The 19,977-nt window shown below is 50.9% G+C and overlaps 1 protein-coding gene across 1 annotated transcript in view; it reads left to right on the top strand.

Moving 5' to 3' along the window:
- Nucleotides 1-1,693: 1,693 nt before the first annotated feature.
- The window catches only part of LOC106628918 (uncharacterized), a 42,000-nt gene continuing 23,716 nt past the window's right edge, over nt 1,694-19,977 (top strand). Inside the window, exons 1-2 of the mRNA XM_088068461.1 lie at nt 1,694-1,920; nt 1,962-2,063. Coding sequence (XP_087924587.1) covers nt 1,694-1,920; nt 1,962-2,063 — 329 coding nt within the window. The remainder of the gene's footprint in view (nt 1,921-1,961; nt 2,064-19,977) is intronic.

Raw genomic sequence — 19,977 nt, 5'->3', positions numbered from 1 at the left:
TTGGATCCCGGTTTGGCTCCCGGTTTGGATCCCAGTTTGACCAGTTTGGCTCCCAGTCTGGATCCCAGTCTGGCTCCCAGTTTGACCAGTTTGGATCTCAGATTTCCCAGTTTGGATCCCAGTTTGGCTCCCTATTTTGATCCCAGTTTTGATCCCAGTTTGGCTCCTAGTCTGGATCCCAGTTTGCATCCCAGTCTGGCTCCCAGTTTGACCAGTTTGGATCCCAGTTTGGATCCCAGTCTGGATCCCTGTTTGGCTCCTGGTTTGACTCCCAGTTTGCCCAGTCTGGATCCCAGTTTGGCTCCCAGTTTGGCTCCCAGTTTGGATCCCGGTTTGGCTCCCGGTTTGGATCCCAGTTTGGATCCCAGATTTCCCAGTTTGGATCCCAGTTTGGATCCCGGTTTGGCTCCCGGTTTGGATCCCAGTTTGACCAGTTTGGATCCCAGATTGCCCAGTTTGGCTCCCAGTTTGGATTCCAGTTTGGATCCCTTTGGATCCCAGTTTGGCTCCCAGTTTAGATCCCAGTTTAGATCCCAGTTTGGCTCCCAGTTTAGATCCCAGTTTAGATCCCAGATTGGCTCCCAGTTTGGCTCCCAGTTTTCCCAGTTCGCCTCCCAGTTTGCATCCCAATTTCAATCCCAGCTTGGATCCCAGCTTGGATCCCAGTTTGGCTCCCAGTTTGGATCCCAGTTTTCCCTGTTTGCATCCCAGTTTGGCTCCCTATTTTGATCCCAACTTGGATCCCAGTTTGGCTCCCTGTTTACATCCCTGTTTACATCCCAGTTTGCCCAGTTAGGATCCCAGTTTGCATTCTGAACGCATTCCGGGATTTTCCTCTCCTTCCATTTCCCTTTCCCAGATCCCCCTCAGACCCCAAATCCCCTCCCCCCATTACCCCCCTCTTCTGCTCCCAGTTTGTCTCCCCCGTCTCCAGTTCTCCCCAGTCCCCCCCAACTCTCCAGTTCCCCCCCATTTCCCACCCCAGTTCCTCCTCATTTCCCCTCCCAGTTCCCCTCTACCCCCTCCCCAGTCTCCCCAGTTCCCTCCCCCCAGTCTCCCCAGTTTTCCCATTTCCCCCCCCAGTTCCTCCCCAGTTCCCCTCAGCCCCCTTTCCATCCCTCCCCAGTCTCCCCAGTTCCCCTCCCAGTTCCCCTCCCCAGTTCCCCCAGTTCCCCCAGTTCCCCTCAGCCCCCTCCCCAGTTCCCCTCCCAGTCCCCCCAGTTCCCCTCCCCAGTTCCCCCAGTTCCCTCAGCCCCCTCCCCAGTTCCCCTCCCCAGTTCCCCCAGTTCCCTCAGCCCCCTCCCCAGTTCCCCTCCCAGTCCCCCCAGTTCCCCTCCCCAGTTCCCCCAGTTCCCTCAGCCCCCTCCCCAGTTCCCCTCCCAGTTCCCCCCAGCCCCTCCCCAGTTCCCCCAGTTCCCTCAGCCCCCTCCCCAGTTCCCCTCCCAGTTCCCTCAGCCCCCTCCCCAGTTCGCCTCCCAGTCCCCCCAGTTCCCCCCCCCAGTTCCCCCAGTCCCCTCAGCCCCTCCCCATCCCCCCATTTCCCCCATTCCCGCCCCTCTCCCCTCACGGCACTCACAGCGTGCGGCGGGCGGGCGCGGTGCCCATACCGATACCGGAGGCGGTACCGGGGCCGATACCGATACCGGAGGCGGTACCGGAGCCCCGGGGAGCCCCCAGCCCCCAGACCCGCGGGATGAACACTTCCCCCGGGGCCGGGCCCCCGGCCCAAAACGGCGGCGGCGCTGCCCCAGCCTCCATCTTAGTCACGCCGCGATTGCGCCTGCGCCGACGAAACTCGGCCCCTGCCGCTTGCCGTAAGAGGGGGGCGTGGCTTATCCGCCATCTTGAGCGTGGCGGAAATCCCGTCAAGGGCGCGGTGCCCTCTTCAAGATGGCGGGGGCGGCACGTGACGCAGCACCGGTGGGGTGTGGGCGGGGCTTGGCGTGTGCTGCCACGCCCAGGGGGCGGGGTTTGAGGTGGTGCCGGCCAATCAGCGGCGAGGGGCGGGGCCTGCGCGAAGGTAACAGGTTGCGGTGGCTGCGGCGGGAGCGGCGGGAGCGGCGGTGAGTGGGGGGGGCACCGGGAAATGGGGGGGGCACCGGGAAATGGGGGGGGACAGGGAAATGGGGGGGGCACAGGGAAATGGGGGGGGCACCGGGAAATGGGGGGGGCACAGGGAAATGGGGGGGGCACAGGGAAATGGGGGGGGCACCGGGAAATGGGGGGGGACACCGGGAAATGGGGTGGGACAGGGAAATGGGGGGGCACCGGGAAATGGGGGGGGGCACCGGGAAATGGGGGGGGACAAGGAAATGGGGGGGGGGACAGGGAAATGGGGGGGGCACAGGGAAATGGGGGGGGCACCGGGAAATGGGGGGGGACAGGGAAATGGGGACAGGGAAATGGGGGGGGGAACAGGGAAATGGGGACAGGGAAATGGGGACAGGGAAATGGGGGGGGGACAGGGAAATGGGGACAGGGTCAGGGATTTGGGGACCCCAGGCAGGGATATGGGGACAGAGACAGGGATTTGGGGACAGGGACAGGGGTCTGGGGACAGGGACAGGGATTTGGGGACAGGGACAGGGATTTGGGGACAGGGATTTGGGGACAGGGATTTGGGGACAGGGACAGGGGTCTGGGGACAGGGATTTGGGGACAGGGATTTGGGGACAGGGATTTGGGGACAGGGATTTGGGGACAGAGACAGGGGTCTGGGGACAGGGACAGGGGTCTGGGGACACCGGAGAGGGCGCTGGTGACACAGGGCGGGGTCCTGGTGTCCCTTATAGGGTCCCAGTGTCCCTTTTGGGGTCCCACTGTTCCTTTTCAGGGTCCCAATGTCCCTTTTTGGGGTCTCGCTGTCCCTTATGGGGTCCTACTCCATAGGATGGGGTCCCACTGTCCCTTATCGGATCCCAATGTCCCTTTTTGGGGTCCCCCTGTCCCTTTTGGGGTCCCCCTGTCCCTTTTTGGGGTCCCCCTGTCCCTTTTCAGGCTCCTCTCCCACGGGATCCCCTCCTGAAATCCCTTCCCGACCTTTTAGGGCGGCTCAACTTCCGCGTTTTTATCCCTGAAATAATTCGGGGAAAAAACCCCGGGGGAATTTTGGAAGCCTCTTCCCGAATCCTGAGGATCCCAAATCCTGAGGATCCCAAATCCTGAGGATCCCAAATAATCCCGAGGATCCCAAATCCCTGGGATCCCGAATCCCCGGGATCCCGAATCCCCGGGATCCCAAATCCCCGGGATCCCAAATCCCTGGAATCCCAAATCCCGAGGATCCCAAATCCCCAGGATCCCGAATCCCCGGGATCCCAAATCCCGAGGATCCCAAATCCCGAGGATCCCAAATCCCCAGGATCCCAAATCCCCGGGATCCCAAATAATCCTGAGGATCCCAAATCCCGAGGATCCCAAATCCCGAGGATCCCAAATTCCCAGGATCCCGAATCCCCGGGATCCCAAATCCCGAGGATCCCAAATCCCCGGGATCCCAAATCCCCGGGATCCCAAATCCCCGGGATCCCAAATCCCGAGGATCCCGAATCCCAAAAGGTTTTTTTTCCTCCGGGTTTTGTGGGATCGCTCCGAGCGTTCCCAGACCGGTCAGACCGGTTTGGGATTGGAATTCCCTTGGAATTCCTTTGGAATTCCTTCCCCCCTGGGCAGGATTTGGGGTTTGTTTTTTTTTCCCCTGCGGTTTTTTGGGGTCAGGGAGGGAATTCCCGGGGATGGAAAAATTTGGGATGGGATTTGGGGAGAAATTTGGGAATTTGGGGTGGAGGATTGGGATTGGGATTGGGATTGGGGGAGGGAAATTCGGGATCAATTCCTCGGGATGGAGTTGGGGGCGAATTCCTTGGGATGGGAAATTTGGGATTGGGGGGGGGGGAAACTTGGGATTGGGATTGGAATTGGAATTGGGATTGGGATTGGAATTGGGATTGGGATTGGGATTGGAATTGGAATTGGGATTGGGATTGGAATTGGAATTGGGATTGGAATTGGGATTGGGATTGGGATTGGGATTGGAATTGGAATTGGGATTGGAATTGGGATTGGGATTGGAATTGGGATTGGAATTGGGATTGGGATTGGAATTGGAATTGGGATTGGGATTGGAATTGGGATTGGAATTGGGATTGGGATTGGGATTGGAATTGGGATTGGGATTGGGATTGGGATTGGAATTGGGATTGGAATTGGGATTGGGATTGGAATTGGGATTGGGATTGGGATTGGAATTGGGATTGGGATTGGAATTGGGATTGGGATTGGGATTGGAATTGGAATTGGAATTGGGATTGGAATTGGAATTGGGATTGGAATTGGGATTGGAATTGGAATTGGAATTGGAATTGGGATTGGAATTGGGATTGGAATTGGAATTGGGATTGGGATTGGAATTGGGATTGGAATTGGAATTGGAATTCCTCGGGGTGAGGAATTTTTGGGATGAAATCCAGGCTGGAATTCAGAGCAACCCCAAATCCCACAGGGTTGGGGAAGTGGGATCATCCGGCATTCCCGGTTATCCCCAAGGACTGGGATCATTCCCGGTTTTCCCAAGGACTGGGATCATTCCCAGTTATCCCAAGGACTGGGATCATTCCCGGTTTTCCTTTGGGATCATTCCCAGTTATCCCAAGGACTGGGATCATTCCCGGTTTTCCCAAGGACTGGGATCATTCCCGGTTTTCCCAAGGACTGGGATCATTCCCGGTTTTCCTTTGGGATCATTCCCGGTTATCCCCAAGGACTGGGATCATTCCCGGTTTTCCCAAGGACTGGGATCATTCCCGGTTTTCCTTCCCCATTCCCGGTTTTCCCAAAGGAATTGAGTCATTCCCAGTTATCCCAAGGATCGTTCCCGGTTTTCCTTTGGGATCATTCCCGGTTTTCCCAAGGACTGGGATCATTCCCGGTTATCCCAAAGGACTGGGATAATTCCCAGTTATCCCAAAGGAATTGAGTCATTCCCGGTTTTCCCAAGGACTGGGATCATTCCCGGTTTTCCTTTGGGATCATTCCCAGTTATCCCAAGGACTGGGATCATTCCCGGTTTTCCTTCCCCATTCCCAGTTATCCCAAGGACTGGGATCATTCCCGGTTTTCCTTTGGGATCATTCCCGGTTTTCCCAAGGACTGGGATCATTCCCGGTTATCCCAAGGACTGGGATCATTCCCGGTTTTCCTTCCCCATTCCCGGTTTTCCCGAGGCATTTCCTGGCTCCCGCCCGGGGAATTCGATCCCGAGGCTCCGGTTCCAAGGGCTCCGTTTCCCTGGAAACCGTCACCGGATCCCGGCCGCGACTCCGGAACCGGATCCGGATTTGCCTTTCCCCGGGAGCAGCCGGAATGGGATTTCCCTGGATTTGGGGTTGATGATTTCCCGGGATTTCCCTGGATCTGGGGTTGATGATTTCCCGGGATTTGTTGTTGATTTCCCAGGATTTGGGGTTGATTTCCCAGGATTTGGGGTTGATGATTTCCCTGGATTTCCCTGGATTTGTTGTTGATTTCCCAGGATTTGTTGTTGATTTCCCTGGATTTGGGGTTGATTTCCCAGGATTTGGGGTTGATTTCCCAGGATTTCCCTGGATCTGGGATCTGGTTCCCATTCCTGATCCTTTTTCCATGACCAAATCCCATTTTTCCCTGACCCAATCCCATTTTTCCCTGACCCAATCCCATTTTTCCCTGACCCAATCCCATTTTTCCGTGACCCAATCCCATTTTTCCCTGACCCAATCCCATTTTTCCGTGACCCAATCCCATTTTTCCCTGACCCAATCCCATTTTCCCTGACCCAATCCCATTTTTCCCTGACCCAATCCCATTTTTCCCTGACCCAATCCCATTTTCCCTGACCCAATCCCATTTTTCCCTGACCCAATCCCATTTTTCCCTGACCCAATCCCATTTTTCCCTGACCCAATCCCATTTTTCCCTGACCCAATCCCATTTTTCTGTGACCCAATCCCATTTTTCCCTGACCCAATCCCATTTTTCCCTGACCCAATCCCATTTTCCCTGACCCAATCCCATTTTCCGTGACCAAATCCCATTTTCCGTGACCCAATCCCATTTTTCCGTGACCCAATCCCATTTTTCCCTGACCCAATCCCATTTTTCCGTGACCCAATCCCATTTTTCCCTGACCCAATCCCATTTTTCCCTGACCCAATCCCATTTTTCCGTGACCCAATCCCATTTTTCCCAACCAAATCCCATTTTCCGTGACCCAATCCCATTTTTCCCTGACCCAATCCCATTTTCCGTGACCCAATCCCATTTTTCCCTGACCCAATCCCATTTTTCCCTGACCCAATCCCATTTTTCCCTGACCCAATCCCATTTTTCCCAACCAAATCCCATTTTCCGTGACCCAATCCCATTTTTCCCTGACCCAATCCCATTTTTCCCAACCAAATCCCATTTTCCCAACCAAATCCCATTTTCCCTGACCCAATCCCATTTTTCCCTGACCCAATCCCATTTTCCCTGACCCAATCCCATTTTCCCTGACCCAATCCCATTTTCCCTGACCCAATCCCATTTTTCCGTGACCCAATCCCATTTTTCCCTGACCCAATCCCATTTTCCCTGACCCAATCCCATTTTTCCGTGACCCAATCCCATTTTTCCCAACCAAATCCCATTTTTCCCTGACCCAATCCCATTTTCCCTGACCCAATCCCATTTTTCCCTGACCCAATCCCATTTTTCCCTGACCCAATCCCATTTTTCCCTGACCCAATCCCATTTTCCCTGACCCAATCCCATTTTTCCCTGACCCAATCCCATTTTTCCCAACCAAATCCCATTTTCCCTGACCCAATCCCATTTTTCCCTGACCCAATCCCATTTTTCCCAACCCAATCCCATTTTTCCCTGACCCAATCCCATTTTTCCCTGACCCAATCCCATTTTCCCTGACCCAATCCCATTTTTCCCTGACCCAATCCCATTTTTCCGTGACCCAATCCCATTTTTCCCAACCAAATCCCATTTTTCCCTGACCCAATCCCATTTTTCCCTGACCCAATCCCATTTTTCCCTGACCCAATCCCATTTTCCCTGACCCAATCCCATTTTCCCTGACCCAATCCCATTTTTCCCAACCAAATCCCATTTTTCCGTGACCCAATCCCATTTTTCCCTGACCCAATCCCATTTTTCCGTGACCCAATCCCATTTTCCCTGACCCAATCCCATTTTTCCCAACCAAATCCCATTTTTCCGTGACCCAATCCCATTTTTCCCTGACCCAATCCCATTTTTCCCAACCAAATCCCATTTTTCCCTGACCCAATCCCATTTTTCCCTGACCAAATCCCATTTTTCCCTGACCCAATCCCATTTTTCTGTGACCCAATCCCATTTTTCCCTGACCCAATCCCATTTTTCCCTGACCCAATCCCATTTTTCCGTGACCCAATCCCATTTTTCCCTGACCCAATCCCATTTTCCCTGACCCAATCCCATTTTTCCGTGACCCAATCCCATTTTTCCCTGACCCAATCCCATTTTTCCCTGACCCAATCCCATTTTTCCCTGACCCAATCCCATTTTTCCCTGACCCAATCCCATTTTTCCCTGACCCAATCCCATTTTTCCCTGACCCAATCCCATTTTTCCGTGACCCAATCCCATTTTTCCCTGACCCAATCCCATTTTTCCCTGACCCAATCCCATTTTCCCTGACCCAATCCCATTTTTCCGTGACCAAATCCCATTTTTCCGTGACCCAATCCCATTTTTCCGTGACCAAATCCCATTTTTCCCTGACCCAATCCCATTTTTCCCTGACCCAATCCCATTTTTCCGTGACCAAATCCCATTTTTCCCTGACCAAATCCCATTTTTCCCTGACCCAATCCCATTTTTCCCAACCAAATCCCATTTTCCCCAACCAAATCCCATTTTTCCCTGACCCAATCCCATTTTCCGTGACCCAATCCCATTTTTCCCTGACCCAATCCCATTTTTCCCTGACCAAATCCCATTTTTCCCAACCAAATCCCATTTTTCCCTGACCCAATCCCATTTTTCCCTGACCCAATCCCATTTTTCCCTGACCCAATCCCATTTTCCCTGACCCAATCCCATTTTTCCCAACCAAATCCCATTTTTCCGTGACCCAATCCCATTTTTCCCTGACCCAATCCCATTTTTCCGTGACCCAATCCCATTTTCCCTGACCCAATCCCATTTTTCCCAACCAAATCCCATTTTTCCGTGACCCAATCCCATTTTTCCCTGACCCAATCCCATTTTTCCCAACCAAATCCCATTTTTCCCTGACCCAATCCCATTTTTCCCTGACCCAATCCCATTTTTCCCTGACCCAATCCCATTTTTCCCTGACCCAATCCCATTTTTCCCTGACCCAATCCCATTTTTCCGTGACCAAATCCCATTTTTCCGTGACCCAATCCCATTTTCCCTGACCCAATCCCATTTTTCCCTGACCCAATCCCATTTTTCCCTGACCCAATCCCATTTTTCCCTGACCCAATCCCATTTTTCCCAACCAAATCCCATTTTTCCGTGACCCAATCCCATTTTCCCTGACCCAATCCCATTTTTCCCTGACCCAATCCCATTTTTCCCTGACCAAATCCCATTTTTCCCTGACCCAATCCCATTTTTCTGTGACCCAATCCCATTTTTCCCTGACCCAATCCCATTTTTCCCTGACCCAATCCCATTTTTCCGTGACCCAATCCCATTTTTCCCTGACCCAATCCCATTTTTCCCTGACCCAATCCCATTCCCATCCCCCACTCGGCCCCTTCCCCGGTTTCGGATTCCCAGGAAAAGCTGGAAAAACGGGAAAATCCGGAAATTCCGCTCCGAGTTCCCGGACTTTGACCCCAAACAACGCCCGGGGGAGGAGCCGGGGGCGGAATTTTGGGAAAGATTCCCAAGAAAAATAGGAACAAATCGCCCTGGGATTGTTTGGGGGAATTAATTTGGGGGAATTAATTAGGGGGAATTAATTTCGGGTAATTAATTCGGGGTAATTAATTTGGGGTAATTAAATCGGGGTAATTAATTCGGGGGAATTATTTTGGGGGAATTAATTTGGGGGAATTAATTTGGGGGAATTAATTTGGGGGAATTATTTTGGGGGAATTAATTTGGGGGAATTAATTTGGGGGAATTAATTTGGGGGAATTAATTTGGGGGAATTAATTTGGGAAAATTTGGGGGAATTAATTTGGGGGAATTAATTTGGGAAAATTTGGTATAATTAATTTGGGGGAATTAATTTGGGGTAATTAATTCGGGGGAATTAATTTGGGGGAATTAATTAGGGGGAATTAATTTGGGTAATTAATTTGCGGTAATTAATTTGGGGTAATTAATTCGGGGTAATTAATTCGGGGGAATTAATTTGGGGGAATTAATTTGGGAAAATTTGGGATAATTAATTTAGGGGAATTAATTTGGGGGAATTAATTCGGGGGAATTAATTCGGGGGAATTAATTTGGGGGAATTAATTTGGGGGAATTAATTTGGAATAATTAATTTGGGGGAATTAATTTGGGGGAATTAATTTGGGGGAATTAATTTGGGAAAATTTGGTATAATTAATTTGGGGGAACTAATTTGGGAAAATTTGGGATAATTAATTTGGGGGAATTAATTTGGGGGAATTAATTTGGGGGATTTAATTTGGGGGAATTAATTTGGGGGAATTAATTTGGGGGAATTAATTTGGGGGAATTAATTTGGGGGAATTAATTTGGGAAAATTTGGGATAATTAATTTAGGGGAATTAATTTGGGGGAATTAATTTGGGAAAATTTGGGGGAATTAATTTGGGGGAATTAATTTGGGGGAATTAATTTGGGGGAATTAATTCGGGGGAATTAATTTGGGGGATTTAATTTGGGGGAATTAATTTGGGGTAATTAATTCGGGGGAATTAATTTGGGGGAATTAATTTGGGGTAATTAATTTGGGGGAATTAATTTGGGGGAATTAATTCGGGGTAATTAATTCGGGGGAATTAATTTGGGGGAATTAATTTGGGGGAATTAATTTGGGAAAATTTGGGATAATTAATTTAGGGGAATTAATTTGGGGGAATTAATTTGGGAAAATTTGGGATAATTAATTTAGGGGAATTAATTTGGGGGAATTATTTTGGGGGAATTAATTCGGGGGAATTAATTTGGGGGAATTAATTTGGGGGAATTAATTTGGGAAAATTTGGTATAATTAATTTGGGGGAATTAATTTGGGGGATTTGGGGATATTTAATTTGGGGTAATTATTAATTTGGGGTAATTAATTTGGGATAATTAATTTGGGAGAATTAATTTGGGAGAATTTGGGATAATTAATTTGGGGTAATTATTAATTTGGGGTAATTAATTTGGGAGAATTAATTTGGGATAATTAATTTGGGATAATTAATTTGGGATAATTAATTTGGGGTAATTATTAATTTGGGGTAATTAATTTGGGGTAATTCAGAGTAATTAATTTGGGAAAAGATTGGGATCATTTGGGATAATTAATTTGGGGTAATTATTAATTTGAGATAATTAATTTGGGATCATTTGGGTTAATTAATTTGGGATCGTTCAGGGTCATTTGGAGCTCGATTGGGAGCTCTGGAATGGGCAGAAATTTGGGATAAAAAAGCAGAAATTTGGGATAAAAAAGTGGAATTTTGGGATAAAAAAGCAGAAATTTGGGATAAAAAAGCAGAAATTTGGGATAAAAAAGCAGAAATTTGGGATAAAAAAGCAGGAATTTGGGATAAAAAAGCAGAAATTTGGGATAAAAAAGCAGAAATTTGGGATAAAAAAGTGGAATTTTGGGATAAAAAAGCAGAAATTTGGGAAAAAGCAGAAATTTGGGATAAAAAAGCAGAAATTTGGGATAAAGAAGCGGAACTGTGGGATAAAAAAGTGGAATGTTGGGATAAACAAGCAGAAATTTGGGATAAAAAAGCTGAAATTGGGGATAAAAAAGCAGGAATTTGAGAAAAAGCAGAAATTTGGGATAAAGAAGTGGAATTTTGGGATAAAAAAGCAGGAATTTGGGATAAAAAAGCAGAAATTTGGGATAAAAAGGTAGAAATTTGGGATAAAAAAGCAGAAATTTGGGATAAAAAGGTGGAATTTTGGGATAAAAAAGCAGAAATTTGGGATAAAAAAGCAGAAATTTGGGATAAAAAGGTGGAATTTTGGGATAAAGAAGCAGAAATTTGGGATAAAAAAGCAGAAATTGGGGAAAAAGCAGAAATTTGGGATAAAAAAGTGGAATTTTGGGATAAAAAAGCGGAAATTTGGGATAAAAAAGCAGAAATTTGGGATAAAAAAGCAGAAATTTGCGATAAAAAAGCAGAAATTTGTGATAAAAAAGCAGAAATTTGGGATAAAAAAGCAGAAATTTGGGATAAAAAAGCAGGAATTTGGGATAAAAAAGCAGGAATTTGAGAAAAAGCAGAAATTTGGGATAAAAAGGTGGAATTTTGGGATAAAAAAGCAGAAATTTGGGATAAAAAAGCAGAAATTTGCGATAAAAAAGCAGAAATTTGGGATAAAAAGGTGGAATTTTGGGATAAAAAAGCAGAAATTTGGGATAAAAAGGTGGAATTTTGGGATAAAAAAGCAGAAATTTGGGATAAAAAAGTGGAATTTTGGGAAAAAACCTCACCAGGACCATCCTAAATATCGGGAAAATCCAAACCCAGCAATTCCGGGAATTCCTTGGGATCATTTTGGAATTTTTTGGGGGGGATTTTTCCCTTTTATTTCCCCAACCTTCACCACCTCGATTTTCCCCTCCTCCATTCCCAAACATCCCAAAATTCCCTTTTTTTTTTTCCCTTCGGAAAAAAGAAAAAAAAAAACGGGAAAAAAAAGAAAAAAATCCTGGAAAAACGACTCCAGCTTTTTTTTTTTTTATTCCTCATTTCCCGAGCGCTCCGGGAATTACAAAACAACTTTTTTCTGGGTCGGAGCCACAAAAGGCTCTTTGTGCTTCCCTGCTTCCCGGCCAGCCTGAAAATTCCCGGAATTCTGCTTTTCCAGAGGGGCTGGAATGGCTTTTCCCGATTTTTCCCATTCCCAGGGTGAGATCCCGGGGTTTTTTCCTGGAAAAATTCCCTTTTTTTCACTTTTTTCAGCCCTGAAATTCCCATTTTCCTGCTTTTTTTCCCCATTTTCCTGTTTTTCTTCCCAATTTTCCTGGTTTTTTTCCCCAATTTTCCTTTTTTTTTTCCCCTTTTTCCTGCGTTTTTGCCCATTTTCCTGCTTTTTTCCCCATTTTCCTGCTTTTCCCCATTTTCTGCTTTTTCCCCATTTTCTGCTTTTTCCCCGTTTTTTTCCGGCTTTTTTCCCCCATTTTCCTGCTTTTTTCCCCATTTTCCTGCTTTTTCCCAATTTTCCTGCTTTTTTCCCCCAATTTTCTGCTTTTTTCCCCTTTTTTTTCCCCATTTTTCCTGCTTTTTCCCCATTTTCCTGCTTTTTTTTCCCCATTTTCCTGCTTTTTTCCCCATTTTCCTGCTTTTTTTCCCCATTTTCCTGCTTTTTTCCCCATTTTCCTGCTTTTTTTTCCCCATTTTCCTGCTTTTTTTCCCCATTTTCCTGCTTTTTTTTTCCCCATTTTCCTGCTTTTTCCCCATTTTCCTGCTTTTTTTCCCATTTTCCTGCTTTTTCCCCAATTTTCCTGCTTTTTCCCCATTTTCCTGCTTTTTTCCCCCATTTTTTCCTGCTTTTTCCCCATATTTTTTCCTGCTTTTTTCCCTGTTTTCCTGCTTTTTTTCCCCATTTTCCTGCTTTTTTCCCCATTTTCCTGCTTTTTCCCCAATTTTCCTGCTTTTTTTTCCCCATTTTCCTGCTTTTTTTCCCATTTTCCTGCTTTTTTCCCCATTTTCCTGCTTTTTTTCCCCATTTTCCTGCATTTTTCCCCATTTTTTCCTGCTTTTTCCCCATTTTCCTGCTTTTTTTCCCCATATTCCTGCGTTTTCCCCCATTTTTTTCCTGCTTTTTTCCCCATTTTCCTGCTGTTTTTCCCATTTTCCTGCTGTTTTTCCCCACTTTCCTGCTTTTTTTCCCCATTTTCCTGCTTTTTCCCCATTTTCCTGCTGTTTTCCCCATTTTCCTGCTTTTTTCCCCATTTTCCTGCTGTTTTCCCTATTTTCCTGCTGTTTTCCCCCTTTTCCTGCTGTTTTTCCCAATTTTCCTGCTTTTTTCCCATTTTCCTGCTTTTTCCCCATTTCCTGCTTTTTCCCAATTTTCCTGCTTTTTTCCCCCATTTTTTTCCTGCTTTTTCCCCATATTTTTTCCTGCTGCTTTTTCCCCTGTTTTCCTGCTTTTTTCCCAATTTTCCTGCTTTTTCCCCATTTTCCTGCATTTTTCCCCATCTTTTTCCTGCTTTTTCCCCATTTTCCTGCTTTTTCCCCATTTTCCTGCTTTTTCCCCATTTTCCTGCTTTTTTCCCCGTTTTCCTGCTTTTTTTCCCCATTTTCCTGCTTTTTCCCCATTTTCCTGCTTTTTTTCCCAATTTTCCTGCTTTTTTTCCCAATTTTCCTGCTGTTTTTCCCCATTTTCCTGCTTTTTTTCCCATTTTCCTGCTTTTTCCCAATTTTCCTGCTTTTTTTCCCATTTTCCTGCTTTTTCCCCATTTTCCTGCATTTTCCCCCATTTTTTTCCTGCTTTTTTCCCCATTTTCCTGCTTTTTTTCCCCATTTTCCTGCTTTTTCCCAATTTTCCTGCTTTTTTTTCCCATTTTTTCCTGCTTTTTTTCCCATTTCCCTGCTTTTTCCCCATTTTTTAACCCCTAAATTCCCTTTTCCCCCCTTTTTCCTCAATTTTCCGGGGAAATCCCCAAAAATCCTGGAAGAGCAAATCCTATCCCAGCTTTCTCATCCTGAAAAATTCCGATTCTTATCCCGGATTTCTGGAAAAATCCAAATATTTCCCTGGAATTTTTTTTTTTTTGGGAAAATTCCAAATATTTCCCTGGAATTTTTTTTTTTTTGGGAAAATTCCAACTCTTTTTCCCGTTTTTTTCCCTTTGGGAAAACCAAATCTCCTGTTTTGTTTTTTTTTTTGGGAATCTGGGATCCTCTCCCGCATTTCCAACCCTCCCCCGTTCCCGGAACCTTCCGGAGCCGTCTGGGATCGATCCCGGCTCTTCCCAACCCCCTCCCCCCCCCGGGGATTCTCCACCTGCTCCGGGGTGGAGCCGGGGTTTGCTGGGATCTGGGATGGATCTGGGATCTGGGATGGATCCGGGATCTGGATCCGGGATCTGGGATGGAGCCGGGGTTTGCTGGGATCTGGGATGGATCTGGGATCTGGGATGGATCCGGGATCTGGGATGGAGCCGGGATCTGGATCCGGGATCTGGGATGGAGCCGGGGTTTGCTGGGATCTGGGATGGATCCGGGATCTGGGATGGATCCGGGATCTGGGATGGAGCCGGGATCTGGGATGGATCCGGGATCTGGATCCGGGATCTGGGATGGAGCCGGGATCTGGGATGGAGCCGGGATCTGGGATGGATCCGGGATCTGGATCCGGGATCTGGGATGGATCCGGGATCTGGATCCGGGATCTGGGATGGAGCCGGGGTCTGGGATGGAGCCGGGATCTGGGATGGATCCGGGATCTGGATCCGGGATCTGGGATGGAGCCGGGATCTGGGATGGAGCCGGGATCTGGGATGGATCCGGGGTTTGCTGGGATCTGGGATGGATCCGGGATTTGCTGGGATCTGGGATGGAGCCGGGATCTGGATCCGGGATCTGGGATGGAGCCGGGATCTGGATCCGGGATCTGGGATGGAGCCGGGATCTGGGATGGATCCGGGATCTGGGATGGATCCGGGATCTGGATCCGGGATCTGGGATGGAGCCGGGGTTTGCTGGGATCTGGGATGGAGCCGGGATCTGGGATGGATCCGGGATCTGGATCCGGGATCTGGGATGGAGCCGGGATCTGGGATGGAGCCGGGATCTGGGATGGATCCGGGATCTGGATCCGGGATCTGGGATGGATCCGGGATCTGGATCCGGGATCTGGGATGGAGCCGGGGTCTGGGATGGAGCCGGGATCTGGGATGGATCCGGGATCTGGATCCGGGATCTGGGATGGAGCCGGGATCTGGGATGGAGCCGGGATCTGGGATGGATCCGGGGTTTGCTGGGATCTGGGATGGATCCGGGATTTGCTGGGATCTGGGATGGAGCCGGGATCTGGATCCGGGATCTGGGATGGAGCCGGGATCTGGATCCGGGATCTGGGATGGATCCGGGATCTGGGATGGATCCGGGATCTGGGATGGATCCGGGATCTGGATCCGGGATCTGGGATGGAGCCGGGGTTTGCTGGGATCTGGGATGGAGCCGGGATCTGGGATGGATCCGGGATCTGGATCCGGGATCTGGGATGGAGCCGGGATCTGGGATGGAGCCGGGATCTGGGATGGATCCGGGATCTGGATCCGGGATCTGGGATGGATCCGGGATCTGGATCCGGGATCTGGGATGGAGCCGGGGTCTGGGATGGAGCCGGGATCTGGGATGGATCCGGGATCTGGATCCGGGATCTGGGATGGAGCCGGGATCTGGGATGGAGCCGGGATCTGGGATGGATCCGGGGTTTGCTGGGATCTGGGATGGATCCGGGATTTGCTGGGATCTGGGATGGAGCCGGGATCTGGATCCGGGATCTGGGATGGAGCCGGGATCTGGATCCGGGATCTGGGATGGAGCCGGGATCTGGGATGGATCCGGGATCTGGGATGGATCCGGGATCTGGATCCGGGATCTGGGATGGAGCCGGGGTTTGCTGGGATCTGGGATGGAGCCGGGATCTGGGATGGATCCGGGATCTGGATCCGGGATCTGGGATGGAGCCGGGATCTGGGATGGAGCCGGGATCTGGGATGGATCCGGGATCTGGATCCGGGATCTGGGATGGATCCGGGATCTGGATCCGGGATCTGGGATGGAGCCGGGGTCTGGGATGGAGCCGGGATCTGGGATGGATCCGGGATCTGGATCCGGGATCTGGGATGGAGCCGGGATCTGGGATGGAGCCGGGATCTGGGATGGATCCGGGGTTTGCTGGGATCTGGGATGGATCCGGGATTTGCTGGGATCTGGGATGGAGCCGGGATCTGGATCCGGGATCTGGGATGGAGCCGGGATCTGGATCCGGGATCTGGGATGGATCCGGGATCTGGGATGGATCCGGGATCTGGGATGGATCCGGGATCTGGATCCGGGATCTGGGATGGAGCCGGGGTTTGCTGGGATCTGGGATGGAGCCGGGATCTGGGATGGATCCGGGATCTGGATCCGGGATCTGGGATGGAGCCGGGATCTGGGATGGAGCCGGGATCTGGGATGGATCCGGGATCTGGATCCGGGATCTGGGATGGATCCGGGATCTGGATCCGGGATCTGGGATGGAGCCGGGGTCTGGGATGGAGCCGGGATCTGGGATGGATCCGGGATCTGGATCCGGGATCTGGGATGGAGCCGGGATCTGGGATGGAGCCGGGATCTGGGATGGATCCGGGGTTTGCTGGGATCTGGGATGGATCCGGGATTTGCTGGGATCTGGGATGGAGCCGGGATCTGGATCCGGGATCTGGGATGGAGCCGGGATCTGGATCCGGGATCTGGGATGGAGCCGGGATCTGGGATGGAGCCGGGATCTGGGATGGATCCGGGATCTGGGATGGATCCGGGATCTGGATCCGGGATCTGGGATGGAGCCGGGGTTTGCTGGGATCTGGGATCTGGATCCGGGATCTGGGATGGAGCCGGGGTTTGCTGGGATCTGGGATGGATCCGGGATCTGGGATGGATCCGGGGTTTGCTGGGATCTGGGATGGATCCGGGATTTGCTGGGATCTGGGATGGATCCGGGATTTGCTGGGATCTGGGATGGAGCCGGGGTTTGCTGGGATCTGGGATGGAGCCGGGATCTGGATCCGGGATCTGGGATGGATCCGGGATCTGGATCTGGGATCTGGGATGGAGCTGGGATCTGGATCCGGGATCTGGGATGGAGCCGGGATCTGGGATGGATCCGGGATCTGGGATGGAGCCGGGATCTGGGATGGATCCGGGATCTGGGATGGAGCCGGGGTTTGCTGGGATCTGGGATGGATCCGGGATCTGGATCCGTGATCTGGGATGGAGCCGGGATCTGGGATGGAGCCGGGGTTTGCTGGGATCTGGGATGGATCCGGGATTTGCTGGGATCTGGGATGGATCCGGGATCTGGGATGGATCCGGGGTTTGCTGGGATCTGGGATTTTCTGGGATCTGGGATGGATCCTGGGATCTGGGATTGATCTGGGATTGATCCCTGGGTCTGGGATGGATCTGGGATGGATCCCTGGGTCTGGGATGGATCCAGGCTTTTCCAGGATCCGGGATAGGTCTGGGCCCTTCCTGGTTTTTCTGGGATCTGGGATGGATCCCTGGATCTGGGATGGATCCGGGATTTTCTGGGATCTGGGATAGATCTGGACCCTTCTGGGTGATCCCAGCCTGGGATCTGGGATAGATCCAGGCTTTTCCTGGGATCTGGGATAGATCCAGGCCCTTCCCGGTTTTTCTGGGATCTGGGATAGATCCAGGCTTTTCTGGGATCTGGGATAGATCCAGGCCCTTCCCGGTTTTTCTGGGATCTGGGATAGATCCAGGCCCTTCCCGGTTTTTCTGGGATCTGGGATAGATCCAGGCCCTTCCCGGTTTTTCTGGGATCTGGGATGGATCCAGGCTTTTCTGGGATCTGGGATAGATCCAGGCCCTTCCCGGTTTTTCTGGGATCTGGGATGGATCCAGGCCCTTCCCGGTTTTTCTGGGATGGATCCTGGCTTTTCCCGGTGATCCCAACCCCTCCTCGCCCTTCCAAAGGTCCCGGAATTCCGGCCCCGCCCCGGCCCCGGCCCCGCTGCCCTTTGGCCACCTGGAAAAATTCCCGATTTTCCGCCGGCGCCGCTCCCTGCTCAGGTCAGCTCCCGCTTTTCCCGGAGACCCCTGATCCCGAGGATTCGGGAATTCGGGAATTCTGCTCCCGGGATCCTTCCCCTGCGATTCCAGGCAATTGGGGATTTAGGGATTTTTGGTTTGGAATTCCAAGGGTTTGTGGGGATTCCAGAGGAGCTGCAGGATTGGGGGAGGGTTCAGGAATTCTGGGGTTCCCGGGATTTGGGGTTCCTGGGATTTGGGGTTCCCAGGGATTTGGGATTCCTGGGATTTGGGAATGTTGGGATTTGGGATTCCTGGGATTTGGGATTCCCGGGATTTGGGGTTCCTGGGATTTGTGGGGATTCCTGGGATTTGTGGGGATTCCCGGGATTTGGGGTTCCTGGGATTTGGGATTCCCAGGGATTTGGGGTTCCCGGGATTTGGGATTCCCGGGATTTGGGATTCCTGGGATTTAGGAATGTTGGGATTTGGGGTTCCCGGGATTTGGGAATGTTGGGATTTGGGGTTCCCAGGATTTGGAATTCCCGGGATTTGGGGTTCCCAGAATTTGGAATTCCCGGGATTTGGGGTTCCTGGGATTTGGGAATGTTGGGATTTGGGGTTCCCGGGATTTGGGATTCCCGGGATTTGTGGGGATTCCTGGGGATTTGTGGGGATTCCTGGGATTTGTGGGGATTCCCGGGATTTGGGGTTCCTGGGATTTGGGATTCCCAGGGATTTGGGGTTCCTGGGATTTGGGGTTCCCGGGATTTGTGGGGATTCCCGGGATTTGGGGTTCCTGGGATTTGGGGTTCCTGGGATTTGGGATTCCCGGGATTTGGGGTTCCCGGGATTTGTGGGGATTCCTGGGATCTGTGGGGATTCCTGGGATCTGTGGGGATTCCCGGGATTTGGGATTCCTGGGATTTGGGATTTCTGGGATTTGGGAGTGTTGGGATTTGGGGTTCCCGGGATTTGGGATTCCTGGGATTTGGGATTCCTGGGATTTGGGGTTCCCGGGATTTGTGGGGAATTATGGAGGGGCACCAGGATTTGTGGATTTGGGGATGTTGGGATTTGGGATCCCAGGGCAGGGATGGGATCCTGGGGTGGGGGAAAGGGATCCCAGGGATCTGCTCCCAAAGCAGGGCTGGGATCCCATCCCTGCTCCAGGATCCCATCCCGGGATTTGGGATCCCGTCCTTGTCCCGGGATCCCATCCCAGAATTCGGATCCCATCCCTGCTCCAGGATCCCATCCCGGAACTTGGATCCCATCCCTGCTTTGGGATCCCATCCCTGCTCCAGGATCCCATCCCGGGATTTGGGATCCCGTCCTTGTCCCGGGATCCCATCCCTGCCTTGGGATCCCATCCCTGCCTTGGGATCCCATCCCTGGATTTGGATCCCATCCCTGGATTTGGATCCCATCCCTGTCCCGGGATCCCATCCCTGTCCCCGGATCCCATCCCTGTCCTGGGATCCCATCCCTGTCCCGGGATCCCATCCCTGTCCCGGGATCCCATCCCTGTCCCCGGATCCCATCCCTGTCCTGGGATCCCATCCCTGTCCCGGGATCCCATCCCTGCTTTGGGATCCCATCCCTGGATTTGGATCCCGTCCCTTTCCTGTGATCCCATCCCTGCCTTGGGATCCCATCCCGGAATTTGGATCCCGTCCCTGCTTTGGGATCCCATCCCGGGATTTGGATCCTGTCCCTGGATTTGGGATCCCGTCCTTGTCCTGGGATCCCATCCCGGGATTTGGATCCCGTCCCTATCCTGGGATCCCATGGGAGGGAAAAGGGCAGAAAAATGGGGGGAAAAAAGAGGAAAAATATGAAAAATGGGGGAAAACTGGGGAAAAACCAGGAAAAATGGGGAAAGTGGAGGGAAAAATACGGGAAAAATGGGGGGAAAAAGGGAGGAAAAAGGAGGAAAAATGGGAGAAAAACAGGAAAAATGGGAAAAGTGGAGGGAGAAATACGGGAAAATGGGGGAAAATGGGAA

This window comes from Pseudopodoces humilis, chromosome 31, assembly GCF_049639895.1.
Source record: "Pseudopodoces humilis isolate 2021_Gansu_Grassland_sample_001 chromosome 31, ASM4963989v1, whole genome shotgun sequence".
Lineage (NCBI taxonomy): Eukaryota > Metazoa > Chordata > Aves > Passeriformes > Paridae > Pseudopodoces > Pseudopodoces humilis.
This window is presented reverse-complemented; position numbering and strand designations above follow the sequence as displayed.